The sequence below is a fragment of the Rutidosis leptorrhynchoides genome, chromosome 6 (assembly GCF_046630445.1).
Source record: "Rutidosis leptorrhynchoides isolate AG116_Rl617_1_P2 chromosome 6, CSIRO_AGI_Rlap_v1, whole genome shotgun sequence".
In the NCBI taxonomy this organism is placed as follows: Eukaryota; Viridiplantae; Streptophyta; class Magnoliopsida; order Asterales; family Asteraceae; genus Rutidosis; species Rutidosis leptorrhynchoides.
Window position 1 is genome coordinate 152,396,749 of NC_092338.1, and position 20,394 is coordinate 152,417,142.

Below are 20,394 nucleotides of genomic sequence, written 5' to 3' on the forward strand. Positions count from 1 at the left end.
CAAAGCTAATTACGTTGAAGGATACTTTAGTGGTTTGTTTACCTAAAAAAAGTAAAAATATATGGGTCATATAATTAAATTTAGAGGTGTCGCATACAATTTCGAGAGTAAATTGTATAAAAAGTTCTCACTAATGGGGTCATAGGACCCCAATTCATACGGGGCTAAGGAGAAAACCCGCACCAATTTAATTTTTCCCGTCCGCATTCAAAAAGTGTATTTAACATATGTCAAAAATGCTAAAAATGCAGATGAAAAGAATGAGACAACAATCCCAGCAGCCGTAACATCAATACCGCCAACCCCAAGTAAACAGGATTCACATGGACGTAACACAATGACATAAAGAATGCTCTTTTCAACCGATGAGAACAAATATCCTAAGAAAAAGGAGTAACAAGCAGCAGAAGTTTCCTTATGTACGTGATAAAATGTGTAACAATTTTCTTCATATACATAACTACTGCTACACCGCAAACAAACACTAATGCATTGAATATTATTAGATTATAACCCATAATCAAACCACAACAAAACTAACGTACGAAAATGCACCCGCAACAACGTGCAGGCCGTTCCGCCACTCGTTGAAACTAAAAGGAACTTTGTAAGAACTTGCTACACTTGAAGCTCGAACAGCCGTTTAAACTACAAAGAGAAGTGACCTATAAATAACTAACAAACACACATACTCCCTATTGATTTCGTCCTTTGCAAGAGGTAAATGACTAAAACCGACCATAAGACTTGAGACGACACTAATTACATCTTTTGCAAGACGTAGGTGACTAAAACCCACACTAGGACTTCTAGAGAAATATTAAGACCTATGCAAATAAGATAAACGATAAGAGTATTACCCAAAACTCCAATCCACTTACTATTATACAACTCTTTAGAAACACAGCTTACATTTTTTTTTTTTTAAACAACACACCTAAAAAGCCTTTTTTATTTATAATCACATTCAACACTTCAAACTATAATAATATCAAAATATAATAATATATGTCCAACAAACCTAAATACAACAAGCTTTCCCTTTCCTTTAAAGATTGTAGTAACAGAATACTACTATTGTCACATAACAACACAAAACCTTCTATCCCCACCTTCATCAATAACATCATCAAATGCGCTCCTACCATAATACGATATAGGTGGTCGCACTGAATTAAAACCCGACGGATGTGATTGAGCGTATCCGTACACAGGTGGAGTATAATATGACGATTCAGTACTCGGGTACGATGTATTGTAACTCATTCCGTATGCCGGAATAGGGTAGTAGTTATGATACGCCGGTACATCGTACGGCGTTGCATACGCCGTTTGATTACTCGGTGTATCCATATTCAATTTCTCCATCGAACTTTCTAGATCATTCTCTATATCGCCATTTTGTGGCGCCTTATTCTCACTATTATTATTATTTCCTTTTTTATTTTTATTTTTCTTTTTCTTCTTTTTGCCGCCACCTTTACCTTTACCGTTACCGTCACCGTCAAAAACAGGTAGCTCAACTATTTCCTGATCGTTTTTGGAATCGTTTTCGTCATTCATTACATCTTTAAATTCCGATTCCTCAATTTCGATATGTTCAGTATCATCATCATCATCATCAACTTGATCATTCTGTTTGTTTTTGTTGTTCTGTTTTTTCTTCTTTTTTTGACTTCCGGTATCGTTTTCCGATTTCGCAGCGGCCGGAGGTCCAAAACTCTCGGGTAAAATTTGTGCGTGCTTACCGGATTTTAGAAGCTTCTGGACGAGTGTTTCGCCGTTAACGGATCCAGTAACGGTTGCTTTGTGTTGTTTTGAATCAATTACGGTCTTATACACACCTACAAAACTCCAATAGTTGAAACTTAAGCTTAAACCCTAATTAGCTTTAATTAAGTTAATTAACAAAACATTTAGGTAAAAGAAAGTTCTAGAACCTACCATCGATGCTCTGGAGTACTTTGAATACTTTCTTCTTACATCCTTCACAATGAATGTAAACTTTCAATATCCATGTCTACAACACAAATTGACAACCAAAAATAATAATTAAATTAATAATTTAATATGATTAAAAGTTCAACGCAAACATGAAACATGTAAATATAAAAACAAATATTAGACTCTCTGTATTAATTGTTGAGTCATTATTTTATAAAGTGAAGTGTAATTTGAGATAACAATTGATATAATAAAAAAGGGACAATTGAAGTGGAATATGAGATTAATCAGACGTACCTGAAGGTGATCAGAGGAGATGTTGTTGCCGGAAGGAGGTGGTTCTGCCATAAAGTTCAGGCGAGGGTTTTATTGTAAGTAAAAAATTTTGGTGGCCGGTAGTGAGAGGGAGAGTGAGATTATAACGAAGGTGGTGGTGATGTTTGGTGTGGGGGACACGTCAGCACGTCCCACAAATGAAAGTATTGCCATTCACTTACACCTCATTAATGTCACGTGATAGGTGGAATTTCCCAAAATAAATACACACCAAACCCGATTACTCTTTGGTAACTTCATAATCATCATCATAAATATAAATACAAATATAAATATAAATAAATATAAATATAATACTCGTGATATATTTTTTTGACCGGCAATTTTTTTTTTTCTTTTCGAAAGGCAGATTTTATATCACGAAATCAGGGCACAAGAAGGGAGCCCAAAACCCGTTTACACGAGATCGAAAACATACAAGAGCTAATTACTTTAAGTGTACAATGGAAACAAAACTATAAGCATACAAACAAGAAATCGACCGAAAGCATGAAGCGATGAAAGTTGCGGAGCTTGCAATAGAAAACTTGCACCCATATTTAAGCAAGACACGACCACGGATCCGAAATTCAATTGAGCCAATCAATCTTCCGGTTCTTGACACGATTAGATATCCAATCAAACGATTTAAGTTGTATTTCCATCAACGTAACCGAAGCACTCCAACACGAATTAGTGAATACTTTTTGATCGCGGTTTCTCCATAAAAATGATGCACATGTCCATTCTAGAGCTTGTCAAACCAACTATTCAAAGGGGGTAGAGCCCGATTACATTTCCCGTGAAAAGCTTCGCTTATGTAAGATTTGTAACCGGACTCAAACCCCACCTTATACACTTTTTCCCAAACATCCATAGAGTAAATCGATTGCTTCTACATCATCATCACATAAAGGGCATCTAACGGAGTCCAAGTCAATACCTATTTTGTCGAATTCGGTACGGACCGGGATCCGCCTTTTTAACACCCTCCATATGAAGATCCCAACTTTACTAGGAACCAAATTGTATTTGAGAGTCTCGATATTTGCTCGCGTATTACCACTTAATAGCTTCTCATCAATTAAAGTTGAAAGTTTTTTTGTAGTAAAAATACCGTTAGAGGATAGGCTTCAATTCCAAGAGTCCACGGCCTTGTCTTGTTTACAATACGAGTTAATAGGCTCATAAGAGTGTTGAGCTCTGAATTTGCACGACCTGTAAGCTCTCGATTCCAGTAACATGATGTCTCGGACGAGTCTCCTGACCACTTGATTATGTCCCGAACCGAACTATCTTGCACTGTCTCGAAATGGTATAGCCTTTTGAACATTTGCTTGAGCGGCCTGTTGATTAACCATGATTCTGACCAAAATGACGTGTCTGACCCATCACCGATAATCCTTTTGAACGAGTTAGCAAAGTTGAGTCTGATCTCCTCTATGTTGTAACCTGCACGTAAGATGTTAAACCAAACACTACTCTTTCCTTGCGGGCTACTAGAACCCGAAGGTGGGAGTAGTCCATTAGCGCTATGAATACTTTTTATTACCGAAACCCAAAGTGCGTTTTGTTCGGTTTTCACTCCAAAAAATCATTTTCTCAAAAGAGCAAGATTTTTTTTCCCTGGAGAGACCCGGTTAAGACCACCTTCACCTTGAGGTAAAATAGAGTCTTCCCATTTAACCCAAGTCAATTTTGAACACTCGCCCGTCCCGCTCCAAAAAAATATTCTCCTAATACTCTCAAGTTTTTTAATGACTCTCAACGGGGCACGAAATAAAGAGAAATAATATAGTGGTAGACTACTAAGGACTGACTTTACTAGCGTTAATCTTCCACCATAAGAAATCGTTCTAGCTTTCCAATCCGCGAGCCTTGAGTTGAACTTATCAATTACGGCAATTTTCGCATCGAATACTCTCATTTGCGACCCCACACACGCTACGTAGTAAACTCCAAGGATCATCCCGGGTTGCTCTGCAATTAATCGCGAGAACTGGGTTACTTGGCAATTTAATCGCAGTATATCCTGAAGAAACCTCCCCCTCCTCGGAGTTGAACACGGGTTGCTTGGCAACTAATCACAGACCATCCCTACTAATCCATTGGATACCATTGAAGCAATGCTCGTCATATATTAACAGCCTATTTTCTTTTTCGAATCATAAATTAATTGTTTACTTTCATAAATAAATAAGAATAATTAACTAAAGTACATGTATACCTCTACTTTATTTAAGTAAGACAAAATTATAGATAAAAGTAGATTTTTTTTGCTCCGTTGGTACATGTCAATTGTTAATGAACTTTTTTTTAACGGAAGTTAGACGGAGGGATGTTAATTTACAAATATATTTTTGATAAACATATGATTCTAATAGCAAAAAAAAATCGAATGACGTTGTTAGCATTATGGGGTATAATACAACGACCAACATAGCAAAAATTCTAAATTTTATGTGGGTAAAAAAACCTGAAACATAACATATAATTTGACCATTTTAAATATATATATCAAATGATTTTTTCTCATAATGTAAGTAGGGATGACGATGGGTTTAATATGGATCAGGTGCACCTATATTCATATTTATATCCATTTAATTTTTAAAAGCTATATATATATATATATATATATATATATATATATATATATATATATATATATATATATATATATATATATATATATGGTCATAATCAAGAAGGAAGCACTTTTTTGGGGGGAATTGGGGGAGGTAAATTTTTTTCGTTTCTTTCAAAAAAAAAAATTTCAGGCATCAAGTTTAGGTGAAAATATGAACATTTAAAAAAGACACTTTGTGATTAATGTTATTACTTTGGCGGTTGTAATGACCCGGAATTTTTCGACCAAATTATACTTATGAGATTAATATCTACATAAATTAAACCATACCAACATGATAAGCAATCCAAATTGTTGAGACTTGTATTTTTGAAAAGAGTTTTACACAACGTTTGACCGTCCAATATGACCGATGATATCACGAACTATATAACATACGATAATTATACGTTTGTGTATATATATGTATTTATATATATTTAACATAATCTAAGGATGGTTTAACATCTCATTGTGTACTAATGACAATGAGTTATAAGTATATTTTGAAACTACTAACTTAAGTTTTCAAAACGATAACTATACGTAACATTCTTTGATATATATACTTATAATCTATAATGCTTATACATGTATCGTATATATAATGTATTTAATCACTTTTAAGGACTTAAATACATAAAACAATATAAGTATATTCACAAAAGATAGCTATATTTGAATTCTCGTTCCGTTTCCTCAAGATTTCTATACGTATATCTAGGCTATATGTACCCGTATCATACCCAGCTTCTATACGTATTTGCTATTAGTATATACACATCAAATCAACATCTTAATCAACATTATTACTGCCCTAGATATGAGGTAACTACAATTTGTCAAGTAGTATGAATTATTAGTAAGAAAATAAAATTAGGAATCCTTTTCTTTCTTTATAAACTAAAAACGTTTTTATAAATGAACACTATTTCTTCACTCCATTTTCTCATAACTACACCCTCATTTCTCTCTCAAAATACTCCTAACTTCATACTTGATCATCTCCAAGCATTTTTCCCATCATTTAACTTCAATTACAAGCCTTAAACACCATAAGAAAACTCTTTCAAGAACATATCAAAATAACCACCCATTTGAAGAAGTTTACTTCCAACCTTTTGATCTAACTCCACCACTCTTTGATTCCAAGATTATTTCTTATCTTTTGCAGTAACTTTGTCCAAGTAACTTGAGGTAGTAACCTTGTTCATAATCTTATTCAATTCATATTCATATAGCTATCTTATTTTGTGGTATAAAATTTTAACAACAAGAACATAGTTTGAATGATTTCAAACTCGTTCGCAAACTAAATAGATCCTTCTAACTTGACTTTTAAAACACTTCAAGACCTGTAATATATTATAATGATATGCTAACCTAACAAGATATAACTTGGTTTTACAAAGAACATCTTAAAAACTGAATCTACGTCGTCGGAGTGCAACCGGGGGCTGTTTTGGGTTGGATAATTAAAAACCATCTTGAACTTTGAATTGGAAGTTCATGTTCTGGAAAAATGATATTTCTTATGAATATATTAACACATAAAAATTTCATGGTTTAACTCAAAGTGTAAGTATTTTTAGAAAAAATGATCATTAAATGTTATTTTTTATGATGGAAAATGATCACTTTCATAAGTTTTACCAAAGTTTGACCTATAACCTATGATTTCGAATACAAATTAAGGTATTTTCAGTTCATATTATTAAAATTTGACTCGATCCAAGGAAGTAGCAAGTTGAATAAACAAAAACGGAGTTGTAATGAAGAAACTACGACTAAAACAAGATTTGGTATCCGAAGCTAGTTTTGCTACGAAAATATTTGGAGAAAAAGTAAAATAATCATATCTTTTCTAATTAATATGATATTTTATATATAATTACTTATGATTTGATTTTATATGTTTCAGGACCACCCGTAAACAACACGAGAAGATTAATCATAAGACCTCATGATTGTACGCAACACGTCATTTGACAACACGGTACTTTATGTACGCAACACGTCATTTGACAACATGGTACCATGGGTCGAGATTAATTCTGATCAATACGAATACGATGGGGTCTTTATTTATTTTATTTAAGCAACTAATTGTGGACCACTAACATCGGACTGCTAACTACGGACTAAGAAAATATTAAAAGTATTAAAAGTATATATATATGTAACGATTACTTAAAAAGAAAATATGTTGATATATTATATATATGGTTTGGTTCGTGATATCTATCGGAGACCAAGTCGAATTAAATACCTTCAAGGCAAAAGTGAGTTTCATTTGCTCCCTTTTTAATTGCTTTTGCAGTATATATTTTTGGGCTGAGAATACATGCGCTGCTTTTATAAATGTTTACAAAATAGACACAAGTACTGAAAAATATATTCTACGTTGAGTTGTACCACTGGCATATTTCTCTGTAGCTTGGTAACTACTATTTACATGGGTATTGTAAATACGAATCCTGTTGATAGATCTATCGAGCCTGACAATCCCAACCGGACTGGATGACCAGTAATCAACGGTTGCACAGTACTTCGTTTTGGTGACTACACTTGGTACGGTGTAGTGAGATTTCATAATAAAGGGAATATGCGACGTTGATTAAATGTTAAGTATGGTTACCAAGTGCTCAACCACTTAGAATGCTTTACATACACTTGCGAGTGTATTATGTTTATGATTATGAAATCTTGTGGTCTATTAACATATTGAAATGATTGTTATGATAAACCTATGAACTCACCAACCTTTTGGTTGACACTTTAAAGCATGTTTATTCTCAGGTACGAATTAAGTCTTTCGTTGTGCATTTGCTCAATATAAGGACATTACTTGGAGCCGATCATCGCAATGGGACCAAATGTTGATGACTTCGTCCAGGTGGATTAGGATGGGTCCTTTCAGTTGGTATCAGAGCGGTGGTCATAGCGAACCAGGTCTTGCATTAGTGTGTCTAACTAGTAGTTGTTAGGATGCATTAATAAGTCTGGACTTCGACCGTATCTACATGTCAAAAGTTTTGCTTATCATTTCTAGTCGGAAATCATCTGCTTATCATCCTTAGGAAATTACCTGCTTATCATTCATAAGTCTAGACACGTTTTACTGCATTTACTGCATTGATAGTATATAGACGAATTCTTATCTTAGCATATCTGTTATTGCGAACTTTGACTGATATCTTTTCAAAGATTCTCCGTAATTTACGGGATTTTGGTATTATATATACATATGTAAATTATATATTTAAGAGTACCAAATCTAACTCCTATAATCTATTCCATACCAAAAATTCATTTTCCCCATTATACAAGATGGATTCCGCATCTAGTTCGAATTCTTCAGATTCTGACAGTTATGCCGATATGAATTTCCATTCGGGCTCCGAAAGCAGCGTCACCAGAATGGATCAACCAATTTCCCATCATCTATTCTGGATGAATTAGGGATGGGTTCGTAATATACTAAATCACTGGAGATAAGAAGAAGGTGATCCATTCCATCCACCAAATTGCCCTCTTGGCGATGAACCTGAAGCACTTACCGGCGAACCTATTCGAAACACCATTTTCTCTCTCATTTCTAGAGTATCTCGTTATGATTATATACTATCCCATATTACAAATCTTATTCATTCGCTCGCTCCAACCGCCAATCATCCCGGTGTACTAGCAGAAGTTAACGAACTTCTCGCTCGCGTGACGGCTTTGGAGAACATGGTACGAAGGTTGCAAACACCAGCAGCAGCACCAGCAGCATAATCAGCACCACCATCAATAACATCAACAATACCATCATCACCACTAACAAACAACATCCGCATCACATGTCTCGACATCATAATCTGTCCCACAAACATCAACATCATACGCACCATAGATACCAAGGAGTACCAACAATAATGAACGATGAAGTATTGATCCATAACTTCATTGATATTCTGCGAAGAATATGTGGTCTCAAAAAGTTTTAGAGATTTCTTATTCTAGCTCAAACCGAAAAGCAAATGAGATTAATATCATATTAACTCATTAAATTCATGATTTCATCTGAAGAAAATATATATGTATATATGTTTTCATAAAGATTGTAATTAAAAGTTCTTTTGTACAAAATATTAATGGTGAATTTTTTTTAACGGTTAGGTAATACCCGAGGAATAATTAGATTTCATCTTAATAAGTTACATTGTACATTCGTCGAAGCTGATTCAATAGTCATTTACTATCCTACTTACAACCACCGATATACGTATCCGTTCATCGCAGAATAACCATTTTCATTCAATTTCATATTTGGATTTTGACTTCCCAGAATCCAACAAGTGGCATATGAAGAAAACATATGACAAAATAAAATCTGTTAGAAACAAACAAATTAACTATGAAAAATTTTATAAAGAATCCACGCTAACTGTTCCTAGATAACTGATTACATTTTATTTATCGCAGTTTATTTATCACAATTTAATTATCGCACTTTTATTTATCGTCATTTAATTTCTGTAATTATTTTACGCACTTTAAATATCGGGACACGTATACAATGTTTTGACATATCATATCGACGCATCTATATATATTATTTGGAATCACCATAGACACTTTATATGCAGTAATGATCGAGTTCTCTATACAGGGTTGAGGTTGATTCTACAATAATATATATAGTTTGAGTTATGATCGAGTCTGAGAGGTATACGGGTCACGACACGTATTAATTAATTCGTATATTATATATTAAACTATATATGAATTATTGGACTGTTACTGTGGACTATCGACTGTGGACTAATGACATTGGACAATTAAAATGAATTAAAATATTGATTATAACATATGAAACTAAACATTTCTTCAAGATTGCCACTTGATTTCATCTTAAACCTCATTGTATCTCGACGATTACAATCAGCGTTCAAATCTATCATGATTCTTAAAAACAGCTCAATCGAGAGGATAAACCAACCGCACTTCATCTACGGAAGAAAAGATTGATGCATATAGTTATGCACCTGAAAAACCCTCGAAAACTGAGTAAACGTTTGACACGTATCTGTTCTAGTTCCTTTGACATTGTTATTACCGAAGATCGTTTTGCAATCCCTTTCCAAAGTAGCTAATTTTGTCACAGCTCCAGCAAGTCAACTCTGACTTTTCATCCGAAATAACTTTATTATAACCGCGATATATATGCGTACTCTTTATTGTTACTGGGGAACCTTTTATATTCCACAATATTACCATCAGCGATTAATCATTCTAAAAACACAATTCTCCTGAAACTACCTCGGTTTGATAACCGATGACCCAGATCAGTTAACTTTGAAAATGCTGATGAAGCAGCATGTTGTAGATGATCTTAATAGCCAAAAGTTTGATGATAAAGAAAGGAGTGTTAGGAACGCTCGATAGAAAATTTAGTACCGAAAAGCGGATTATGTGAAACTATGAAGAAAGCCGTGGACAAATCATAAAGAATAAGTTTGCCTTCAAAGAATCCAAATGATTCTGTGTCTGCTGAAATCGTTAGTAAACATCTTATTTCTCATTCTAAACCTTCACAGACAAATCTTCTTCATCATCCATTGATATTAGAAATTCTAAGATATTCTCGTATGTTCTATTATAAATATCCTCCATATTTCTGGCGATATTTTCACAACTATTCTTATCTGAGATCATTTATCTCTCCGTAATATCTGCAACATAAAAGAAACTGTGCTAGTTTCTAAATTCTGAAACCTTCGAGTTTAAAATATGAATGTTTTGAAGTAGTGTTGGGAAATGAAGCATGGATTAGTATAATATAATGACACTTGATCAACGTCATTATATTACAGTAAGTCATGCTGAGTTTCTAATGAAGCATGATGATTCATAGTACCGTCATCATGTGCCATTTACACGACTCTTACATTCTATCTAATCTCTAAACATATCAAGAGAATATTTTTCTGGATGACTCGGTCTTCTCCAGGGTATTCTGGTAATTTAACAAATTAAAATCGTTCTATTACCATTTTCTTCTTAGAGCATTAGCTATGTTCATTATGAATTTCATATCTACGAATTCCGGACCATTACTCGCTTGACTCGAAGTCGGGAAGAGAAAACGAAAGCATGAAGCTCCGAAAAATAATGAAGAATATAAACTTCGATAATAACCCCGAAATTACAAACCGTGTATATCGATACAGATAGCAATATAGAGACACGGGAGAATTAGAAACACTATAAACACAAGAGTATAGTAGAAGTAAATAGATTCTTCTAGTGGTAGATAAAAAAGAAGAATGACAGATATAAAAGTTAGGAGTATATCAAGAATCAGGACTGGATGGAGCATATTGATGAATGCCTTAAAGTAAGAATCAAGGGAGAAAGAATAGAAGGTGTGAGTCGTGGAAAATAAGTAAACGAAGGGGTGAATTTATAGTGAAATATCCGACAGAGCAATCGAAACAGATTATTGCATATAATCAAAGAAGATCCTGATTTCCTTAATCACCATAGAACCAAATCTTATTACGTAAGATTCTCTTTAAATCCCTTAAATCCAGGAAATCAATCATAAAAACATCATCGGTTAAGACGAATATATTTTACTCATCTCACTCTTTTACGATAGTCTCATTTATATTATTCGCATAATCGAATCGTTTTATCTACATTACTCAATGATGATAAAAATCCATTATCACCTTATATTTGTCATGAAAACCTTCTTATTGTTATCCATAATAACCTCTATCAAATTTCGGGGACGAAATTTCTTTAACGGGTAGGTACTGTAATGACCCGGAATTTTTCGACCAAATTATACTTATGAGATTAATATTTACATAAATTAAACCATACCAACATGATAAGCAATCCAAATTGTTGAGACTTGTGTTTTTGAAAAGAGTTTTACACAACGTTTGACCGTCCAATATGACCGATGATATCACGAACTATATAACATACGATAATTATATGTTTGTGTATATATATGTATTTATATATATTTAACATGATCTAAGGATGGTTTAACATCTCATTGTGTACTAATGACAATGAGTTATAAGTATATTTTGAAACTACTAACTTAAGTTTTCAAAATGATAACTATACGTAACATTCTTTGATATATATACTTATAATCTATAATGCTTATACATGTATCTATATAATGTATTTAATCACTTTTAAGGACTTAAATACATAAAACAATATAAGTATATTCACAAAAGATAGCTATATTTGAATTCTCGTTCCGTTTCCTCAAGATTTCTATACGTATATCTAGGCTATATGTACCCGTATCATACCCAGCTTCTATACGTATTTACTATTGGTATATACACATCAAATCAACATCCTAATCAACATTATTACTGCCCTAGATATGAGGTAACTACAATTTGTCAAGTAGTATGAATTATTAGTAAGAAAACAAAATTAGGAATCCTTTTCTTTCTTTATAAACTAAAGACGTTTTTATAAATGAACACCATTTCTTCACTCCATTTTCTCATAACTACACCCTCATTTCTCTCTCAAAATACTCTTAACTTCATACTTGATCATCTCCAAGCATTTTCCCCATCATTTAGCTTCAATTACAAGTCTTAAACACCATAAGAAAACTCTTTCAAGAACATATCAAAATAACCACTCATTTGAAGAAGTTTACTTCCAACCTTTTGATCTAACTCCACCACTCTTTGATTCCAAGATTATTTCTTATCTTTTGCAGTAACTTTGTCCAAGTAACTTGAGGTAGTAACCTTGTTCATAATCTTATTCAATTCATATTCATATAGCTATCTTATTTTGTGGTATAAAATTTTAACAAGAACATAGTTTGAATGATTTCAAACTTGTTCACAAACTAAATAGATCCTTCTAACTTGACTTTTAAAACACTTCAAGACCTGTAATATATTATAATGATATGCTAACCTAACAAGATATAACTTGGTTTTACAAAGAACATCTTAAAAACTGAATCTACGTCGTCGGAGTGCAACCGGGGGCTGTTTTGGGTTGGATAATTAAAAACCATCTTGAACTTTGAATTGGAAGTTCATGTTCTGGAAAAATGATATTTCTTATGAATATGTTAACACATAAAAATTTCATGGTTTAACTCAAAGTGTAAGTATTTTTAGAAAAAAATGATCATTAAATGTTGTTTTTTATGATGGAAAATGATCACTTTCATAAGTTTCATCAAAGTTTGACCTATAACCTATGATTTCGAATACAAATTAAGGTATTTTCAGTTCATATTCTTAAAATTTGACTCCATCCAAGCAAGTGGCAAGTTGAACCAACAAAAACGGAGTTGTAATGAAGAAACTACGACTAAAACAAGATTGGGTATCCGAAGCTAGTTTAGCTACGAAAATATTTGGAGAAAAAGTAAATTAATCATATCTTTTCTAATTAATATGATATTTTATATATAATTACTTATGATTTGATTTTATATATTTCAGGACCACCCGTAAACAACACGAGAAGATTAATCATAAGACCTCATGATTGTACGCAACACGTCATTTGACAACACGGTACTTTATGTACGCAACACGTCATTTGACAACATGGTACCATGGGTCGAGATTAATTCTGATCAATACGAATACGATGGGGTCTTTATTTATTTTATTTAAGCAACTAATTGTGGACCACTAACATCGGACTGCTAACTACGGACTAAGAAAATATTAAAAGTATTAAAAGTATATATATATATGTAACGATTACTTAAAAAGAAAATATGTTGATATATTATATATATGGTTAGGTTTGTGATATCTATAGGAGACCAAGTCGAATTAAATACCTTCAAGGCAAAAGTGAGTTTCATTTGCTCCCTTTTTAATTGCTTTTGCAGTATATATTTTTGGGCTGAGAATACATGCGCTGCTTTTATAAATGTTTACAAAATAGACACAAGTACTGAAAAATATATTCTACGTTGAGTTGTACCACTGGCATATTTCCCTGTAGCTTGGTAACTACTATTTACATGGGTATTGTAAACGCGAATCCTGTTGATAGATCTATCGGGCCTGACAACCCCAACCGGACTGGACGACCAGTATTCAACGGTTGCACAGTACTTCGTTTTGGTGACTACACTTGGTACGGTGTAGTGAGATTTCATAATAAAGGGAATATGCGACGTTGATTAAATGTTAAGTATGGTTACCAAGTGCTCAACCACTTAGAATGCTTTACATACATTTGCGAGTGTATTATGTTTATGATTATGAAATCTTGTGGTCTATTAACATATTGAAATGATTGTTATGATAAACCTATGAACTCACCAACCTTTTGGTTGACACTTTAAAGCATGTTTATTCTCAGGTACGAATTAAGTCTTCTGCTGTGCATTTGCTCAATATAAGGACATTACTTGGAGCCGATCATCGCAATGGGACCAAATGTTGATGACTTCGTCCAGGTGGATTAGGACGGGTCCTTTCGGTGGTAAAACGCTCGAAGAAAAAAATGAAAACATTCATGCATTGAATGTTTTGATTCTAAGTTTATTTGCATCGTTTTGTTTTCATCTTTTGTGAAATGTTTTTTTTCGAAATTTAGCCCGATTTAGAGTTTAGGGTTTAGGGTTTAGTCCGTAAACCCAAAACCTTAAACCCTAAACTCTAAACCGTTCGTGTTAAAATATTCAATCTAAACCTTAATTTCTAAACCCTAAACCCTAATTTCTAAACCCAAAACCCTAATTTCTAAACCCTAATTTTTAACCCCCTAATTTATAAACCCTAGTTTCTAACCCCCTTAAAAAAAATCAGATTTAAAACATTCAATGCATTCACTACTACAGAAAATGTGATTAGAAATGGGTTGTTTGGAACTTTAGAGACGGCGTCTTGAACCCATTTCTAAAAAGGGACGTTTGTAAAACTTTTAAAGAGTCGGTTTCTATTGTCAATGTTTAGAGATGGTGTTCTGATATTCAACTGGTTTCTAAAAGTGTTTAGGAACCTAGTTATTATTTATAACCAGTTTCTCAAACGTTTTAGAGAACACTTTCATATCAAAACACCTATCTCTATTGTATGGAAGATAACAAAGGGAAAGATATTTATAGTTTGATATATATTTATATATAAGAAATGAATTTATATATTCCAGTACATTCCACCTGGACAATATTAAACAGTTACATAATCATAAATAAACTAGTCGTTGTATTTGCAACATTATTACTCGTATAATACAACAAGAAAGAAGAAAGCTGAATAATATATAAAAGCAAATAAAAACTTCATTTTCAATCTCAATTTGGCATAAGAAGCAAAGCAAAAATACCTTCAAAGACTTAATTCATAGTCATACAACAAAACTAACTATCACATGTCTTCATATAATATGATACCCATAAAGCAACAATAATGTCTAAATTCGCCGCTTCGTATGAGTCTATACGGTCCCAAGGGATCTGTTTAATAAAAAATAAATTATAATAATCGTTATGTAACAAATAAGAGGTCGGTTTATTTTGTACTTTATATATAAATGATTTAACAAACACTTACAGTTTACGAAAAATTATCTTGTTTAGAATAGATGAACTGTTCATCCACCGCATCACGCAGTAACCACACTCCAAACCTCCTTTTTGTTGGTGTCACTAATTTCAAAAGAAAGTATCTAAGAGTATCACTATTTAACTCAAACAATTCATACCATAGTGATGAGGTTTGGAGATGGCAGCAATTAAAGTGAATGATCTTCATTTAACCTATCAAGTTCAACACATATTTATACACAACCACATATTTAAGGTACAATTTTATATAATGTAAGCAGATGGGGGTGTCAATTACACGTAACCATCCATTCATAAGTAAATGGAATTTATACTCAAAATTCCGTATCTTATGTTACTTCCCCTCACTTCCCCCCCAAAAGGTAATTCCCTCTTGATTAAATCATATATATATATATATATATATATATATATATATATATATATATATATATATATATATATAGAGAGAGAGAGAGAGAGAGAGATAGTGATTTAATCAAGAGGAAAACACTTTTTCGGGGGGGGGGGGAAGTAAATTTTTTTTTTTTTTTTTAAATTTTTTTCAGGCATCAAGATCACATGAAAATATAAAGATTTAAAAAAGACACTTCGTGATGAATGTTATTATTTTAATGGGAAAAACGCTCAGAGAAATAAATGATAACATTCATTGCAATGAATGTTTTGCTTCTGAGTTTATTTTTTAGAGTTTAAAAATTAGGGTTTAGAAATTATGGTTTAGAAATTAGGGTTATAAACTAGGGTTTAGAAATTAGGGTTTTGGGTTTAGAAATTAGGGTTTAGGGTTTAAAAATTAGGGTTTAGATTGGATTTTTAACACGAACGGTTTAGAGTTATTAGGGTTTAGGGTTTAGGGCTTAAGGTTTTGGGTTTTGGGTTTAGTCCCTAAACCCAAAACCTTAAACCCTTAGCCCTAAACTCTAAATCGGGCTAGATCTTGAAAAAAGCTTCACATATGATGGAAAAAAACACTCGAAGAATAACATTACGCATCCTGCATGTTTTCAGTTTTTTCTTTGGGCGTTTTCCTGTCAAAATAATAATATTTATCACAAAATGTCTTTATTAAATGTTCATATTTTTGTGTGCTCTTAATGTTGGAAAAATAAAATTTCGAAAAAATAGTAAAAATAAATTTTACTTCCCCTTCCCTCCAAAAAAGTGTTTCCCTCTTGATTATGAACATATATATATATATATATATATATATATATATATATATATATATACTAGTATATATATATATATATATATATTTAATTTTATTTTAATTAAATATATTTATTATAATTTTATTTTACTTAGTTGTCAAAAATAATAATCTATATCCAAGTTATTCTTAACTTAGATTAAACTAATACATCAGTTAATTATTTATTTATACTTTGGTTTGAATTAAGATTAGTATTTTAATTATTCTGAATTTAAAAGCATATATATGTAAACCTTTATCATAAAGATTAATGTTTCAATTTTGTATGGTTAAAAGTGTGTAAAAATTAGAAAGTTGGAAAATTGTGTTAAAAGATCAAAAGACCTTCTCCACTAAGGCTTTGTTCTCAAGTTTTGTTTTGAAGAGAAAAGAATGAAAGTGATGGGAAATTAAAAATAAATATTGTGTTCTTGAGTTTTAAGAGGAAAGAAAGGAAATAAAGAGAATGGAATATTTGAGTGCATTTTCCTTTAATTCTTTCCTTCCAAATTGGAAGGATCCAACTCCCTCCCCTTTCATTTCCTTTCACTTCATTTCCTTTCCTTTATAATTTAACTCTGGAACAGACCCTAATAGATTATTAGATTTCCATTAAAGTTAACTCGAGTTTTCTTTTTTCCATCTAAACTGTAGTGACCCGAACTTTTTCATGATTATATATTAAATGAAAACTATTTTTGCATGATTAAATGTTTCCAACATGTTAAGCAATCAAACTTGTTAAGACTTGATTATTTGAAATGGGTTTCATGTAGACAATTGACCACCCAAGTTGACCGGCGATTCACGAACGTTAAAACTTGTAAAAACTACATGATAATATATATATATATATATATATATATATATATATATATATATATATATATATATATATATATATATATAGTTAACATGAGATTATGATCAGTAAGTATCTCCATAAGTATATTAACAATGAGTTATATACATAAAAAATAAAACTACTGAATTAAAGAAACTCGAAACGATATATATAACGATTATCGTTATAACAACGTTTTAATTAAAATAAATACATATGTATTGTATTAAGATATGAACACACTATGTTTAACATGATAAAATGATAATTAGGTATATCATTAAGTGTATTAACAATGAACTACACAAATAAGATGAGACTACTAACTTAAGAATTTCGAAACAACATATATATATATATATATATATATATATATATATATATATATATATATATATATATATATATATATAACGACTATCGTTGTAAAAGTATTTTAACATATATATATATATATATATATATATATATATATATATATATATATATATATATATATATATATATATATGTGATATTAAGATATATTCATACACCATGTTATCATGTTAACATAACAATTTAACATCTCATTTAAGTATAATAACAATGGATTAATTACATTCAACAAGATTGTTAACTTAAAGGTTTCGAAACAACACTTACATGTAACGACTAACGATGACTTAACGACTCAGTTAAAATGTATATACATGTAATGTATTAAGATGTATTGTTACACTTTTGAAAGACTTCATGACACATATCAAAGTACTTCTACTTAACAAAAATTCATACAATTACATTCTCATTCATTTTCATCAACAATTCTACTCGTATGCACCCGTATTCGTACTCGTACAATACACAGTTCCTAGATGTATTTACTATTGGTATATACACTCCAATGATCAGCTCTTAGCAGCCCTTGTGAGTCACCAAGACATGTGAGAACCATCATTTGGAAACTAGCATGAAATATCTAACAAAACAACAAACTAATGGAGCCTATATCACACATGCTCATTCACGTATCTTTACCACCAACCATAAACACTTTCATTTTTCAACTTTCATGCATCAAACACATCTCTCTCAAGTTCTCTCTTGGTGTTCTAAGTGTTCTTCATCATCTTCATCAAAATGTAGCTCAATCTAGCTCATAAATCCTAACCTAGATTAACATACAAAACAACTACTTAAGAAAACTTCAAGAACACTTTCAAGTTTACAAGTCTACTTCCAAGCTTTCTAATCCATTCCAAGTAATCATCTAAGATCAAGAAACCTCTGTTATTTACAGTAGGTTATCATTCTAATTCAAGGTAATACTCAAATTCAAATTTTGATTCAATTTCTATAACTATAACAATCTTAATTCGAGTAGAAATCTTACTTGAATTTGTTTTCGTGTCATGATTCTACTTCAAGAACTTTCAAGCCATCCAAGATCCTTTGAAGCTAAATCATTTCTTGTCACTTCCAGTAGGTTTACCTATTAAACTTGAGGTAGTAATGATGTTCATAACATCATTCGATTCATATATATATATATATATATATATATATATATATATATATATATATATATATATATATATATATATATATATAACTATCTTATTCGAAGATTTAAACTTGTAATAACTAGAACATAGTTTAGTTAATTCTAAAATTGTTTGCAAACAAAGTTAATCCTTCTAACTTGACTTTTAAAATCAACTAAAAACATGTTCTATATCAATATGATATGCTAACTTAATGATTTAAAACATGGAAACACGAAGAACACCGTAAAATCGAACATATGCCGTCGTAGTGAAACCGGGGGCTGTTTTGGGTTAGATAATTAAAAATATGATAAACTTTGATTTAAAAGTTGTCCTTCTGGAAAAATGATTTTTCTTATGAACATGAAACTATATCCAAAAATCATGGTTAAACTCAAAGTGGAAGTATGTTTTTCAAAATGGTCATCAAGACGTCATTTTTTCGACTGAAATGACTACCATTACAAAAATGACTTGTAACCTGTATTTCCGACTATAAACCTATACTTTTTATGTTTAGTTTCATAAAATATAGTTCAATATAAAACCATAGCAAGTTGATTCACTCAAAACGGATTTAAAACGAAGAAGTTATGGGTAAAACAAAATTGGTTAAAAATGGTTAATTTAACTACGGGGTGAATTGACAAAAATCTATACTAAACATATCCTAACTAACTTATATTGTATTATACATATATTCTAACATATATTATGTAATCTTGATAGACCATAGACACGTATACTATGTTTTGACATATCATATCGACGTCATCTATATATATATATATTATTTGGAACAACCATAGACACTATATATGCGGTAATGTTCGAGTTAGCTATACAGGGTTGAGGTTGATTCCAAAATAATATATATACTTTGAGTTATGATCGAGTCTGAGACTTGTATACACTGGGTCGTGGATTGATTCGAGATAATACATATTGATTTATTTCTGTACTACTAACTGTGGACAACTAACTGTAGACTACGAACGTTGGACTGTTAACTTAACAAACTTAAATAGTTAAAACATAATAAAATATATTGTGAATATATTTCGATCATACTTTAATATATATGTATATATTTGTTATAGATTCGTGAATCAACCGTGGCCAAGTCTTATTTTCCGACGAAGTGAAAATACGTGAAAGTGAGTTATAGTCTCACTTTTAAAATCTAATATTTCTGGGATGAGAATACATGCAGGTTTTATAAATGTTTTACAAAATAGACACAAGTACTTAAAACTACATTCTATGGCTGGATTATTAAACCGAATATGCCCCTTTTAGTCTGGTAATCTAAGAATTAGGGAACAGACACCCTAATTGACGCGAATC

The 20,394-nt window shown here is 31.6% G+C and overlaps 1 protein-coding gene across 1 annotated transcript; it reads right to left on the reverse strand.

The window, feature by feature from the left end:
- Positions 1-872: 872 nt before the first annotated feature.
- LOC139855783 (uncharacterized) lies at positions 873-2,451 on the reverse strand. Its single transcript, XM_071845028.1, has 3 exons — positions 2,242-2,451; positions 1,945-2,020; positions 873-1,844 (listed from the first exon to the last, which is right to left on the reverse strand). Exons 1-3 carry the CDS (start codon positions 2,290-2,292, stop codon positions 1,081-1,083), a joined length of 891 nt encoding a protein of 296 aa, XP_071701129.1. The 5' UTR covers positions 2,293-2,451; the 3' UTR covers positions 873-1,080.
- Positions 2,452-20,394: the final 17,943 nt, after the last annotated feature.

What these genes read in the sequence shown, in the direction of transcription:
- LOC139855783 (XM_071845028.1), bottom strand. Translation starts at nt 2,292, where the DNA reads ATGGCAGAACCACCTCCTTCCGGCAACAACATCTCCTCTGATCACCTT. An exon ending in TCTCCTCTGATCACCTTCAG is followed by an intron (nt 2,021 to 2,241) that starts GTACGTCTGATT and finishes TTTGTGTTGTAG; the next exon opens with ACATGGATATTGAAAGTTTA. An exon ending in AGTACTCCAGAGCATCGATG is followed by an intron (nt 1,845 to 1,944) that starts GTAGGTTCTAGA and finishes GGAGTTTTGTAG; the next exon opens with GTGTGTATAAGACCGTAATT.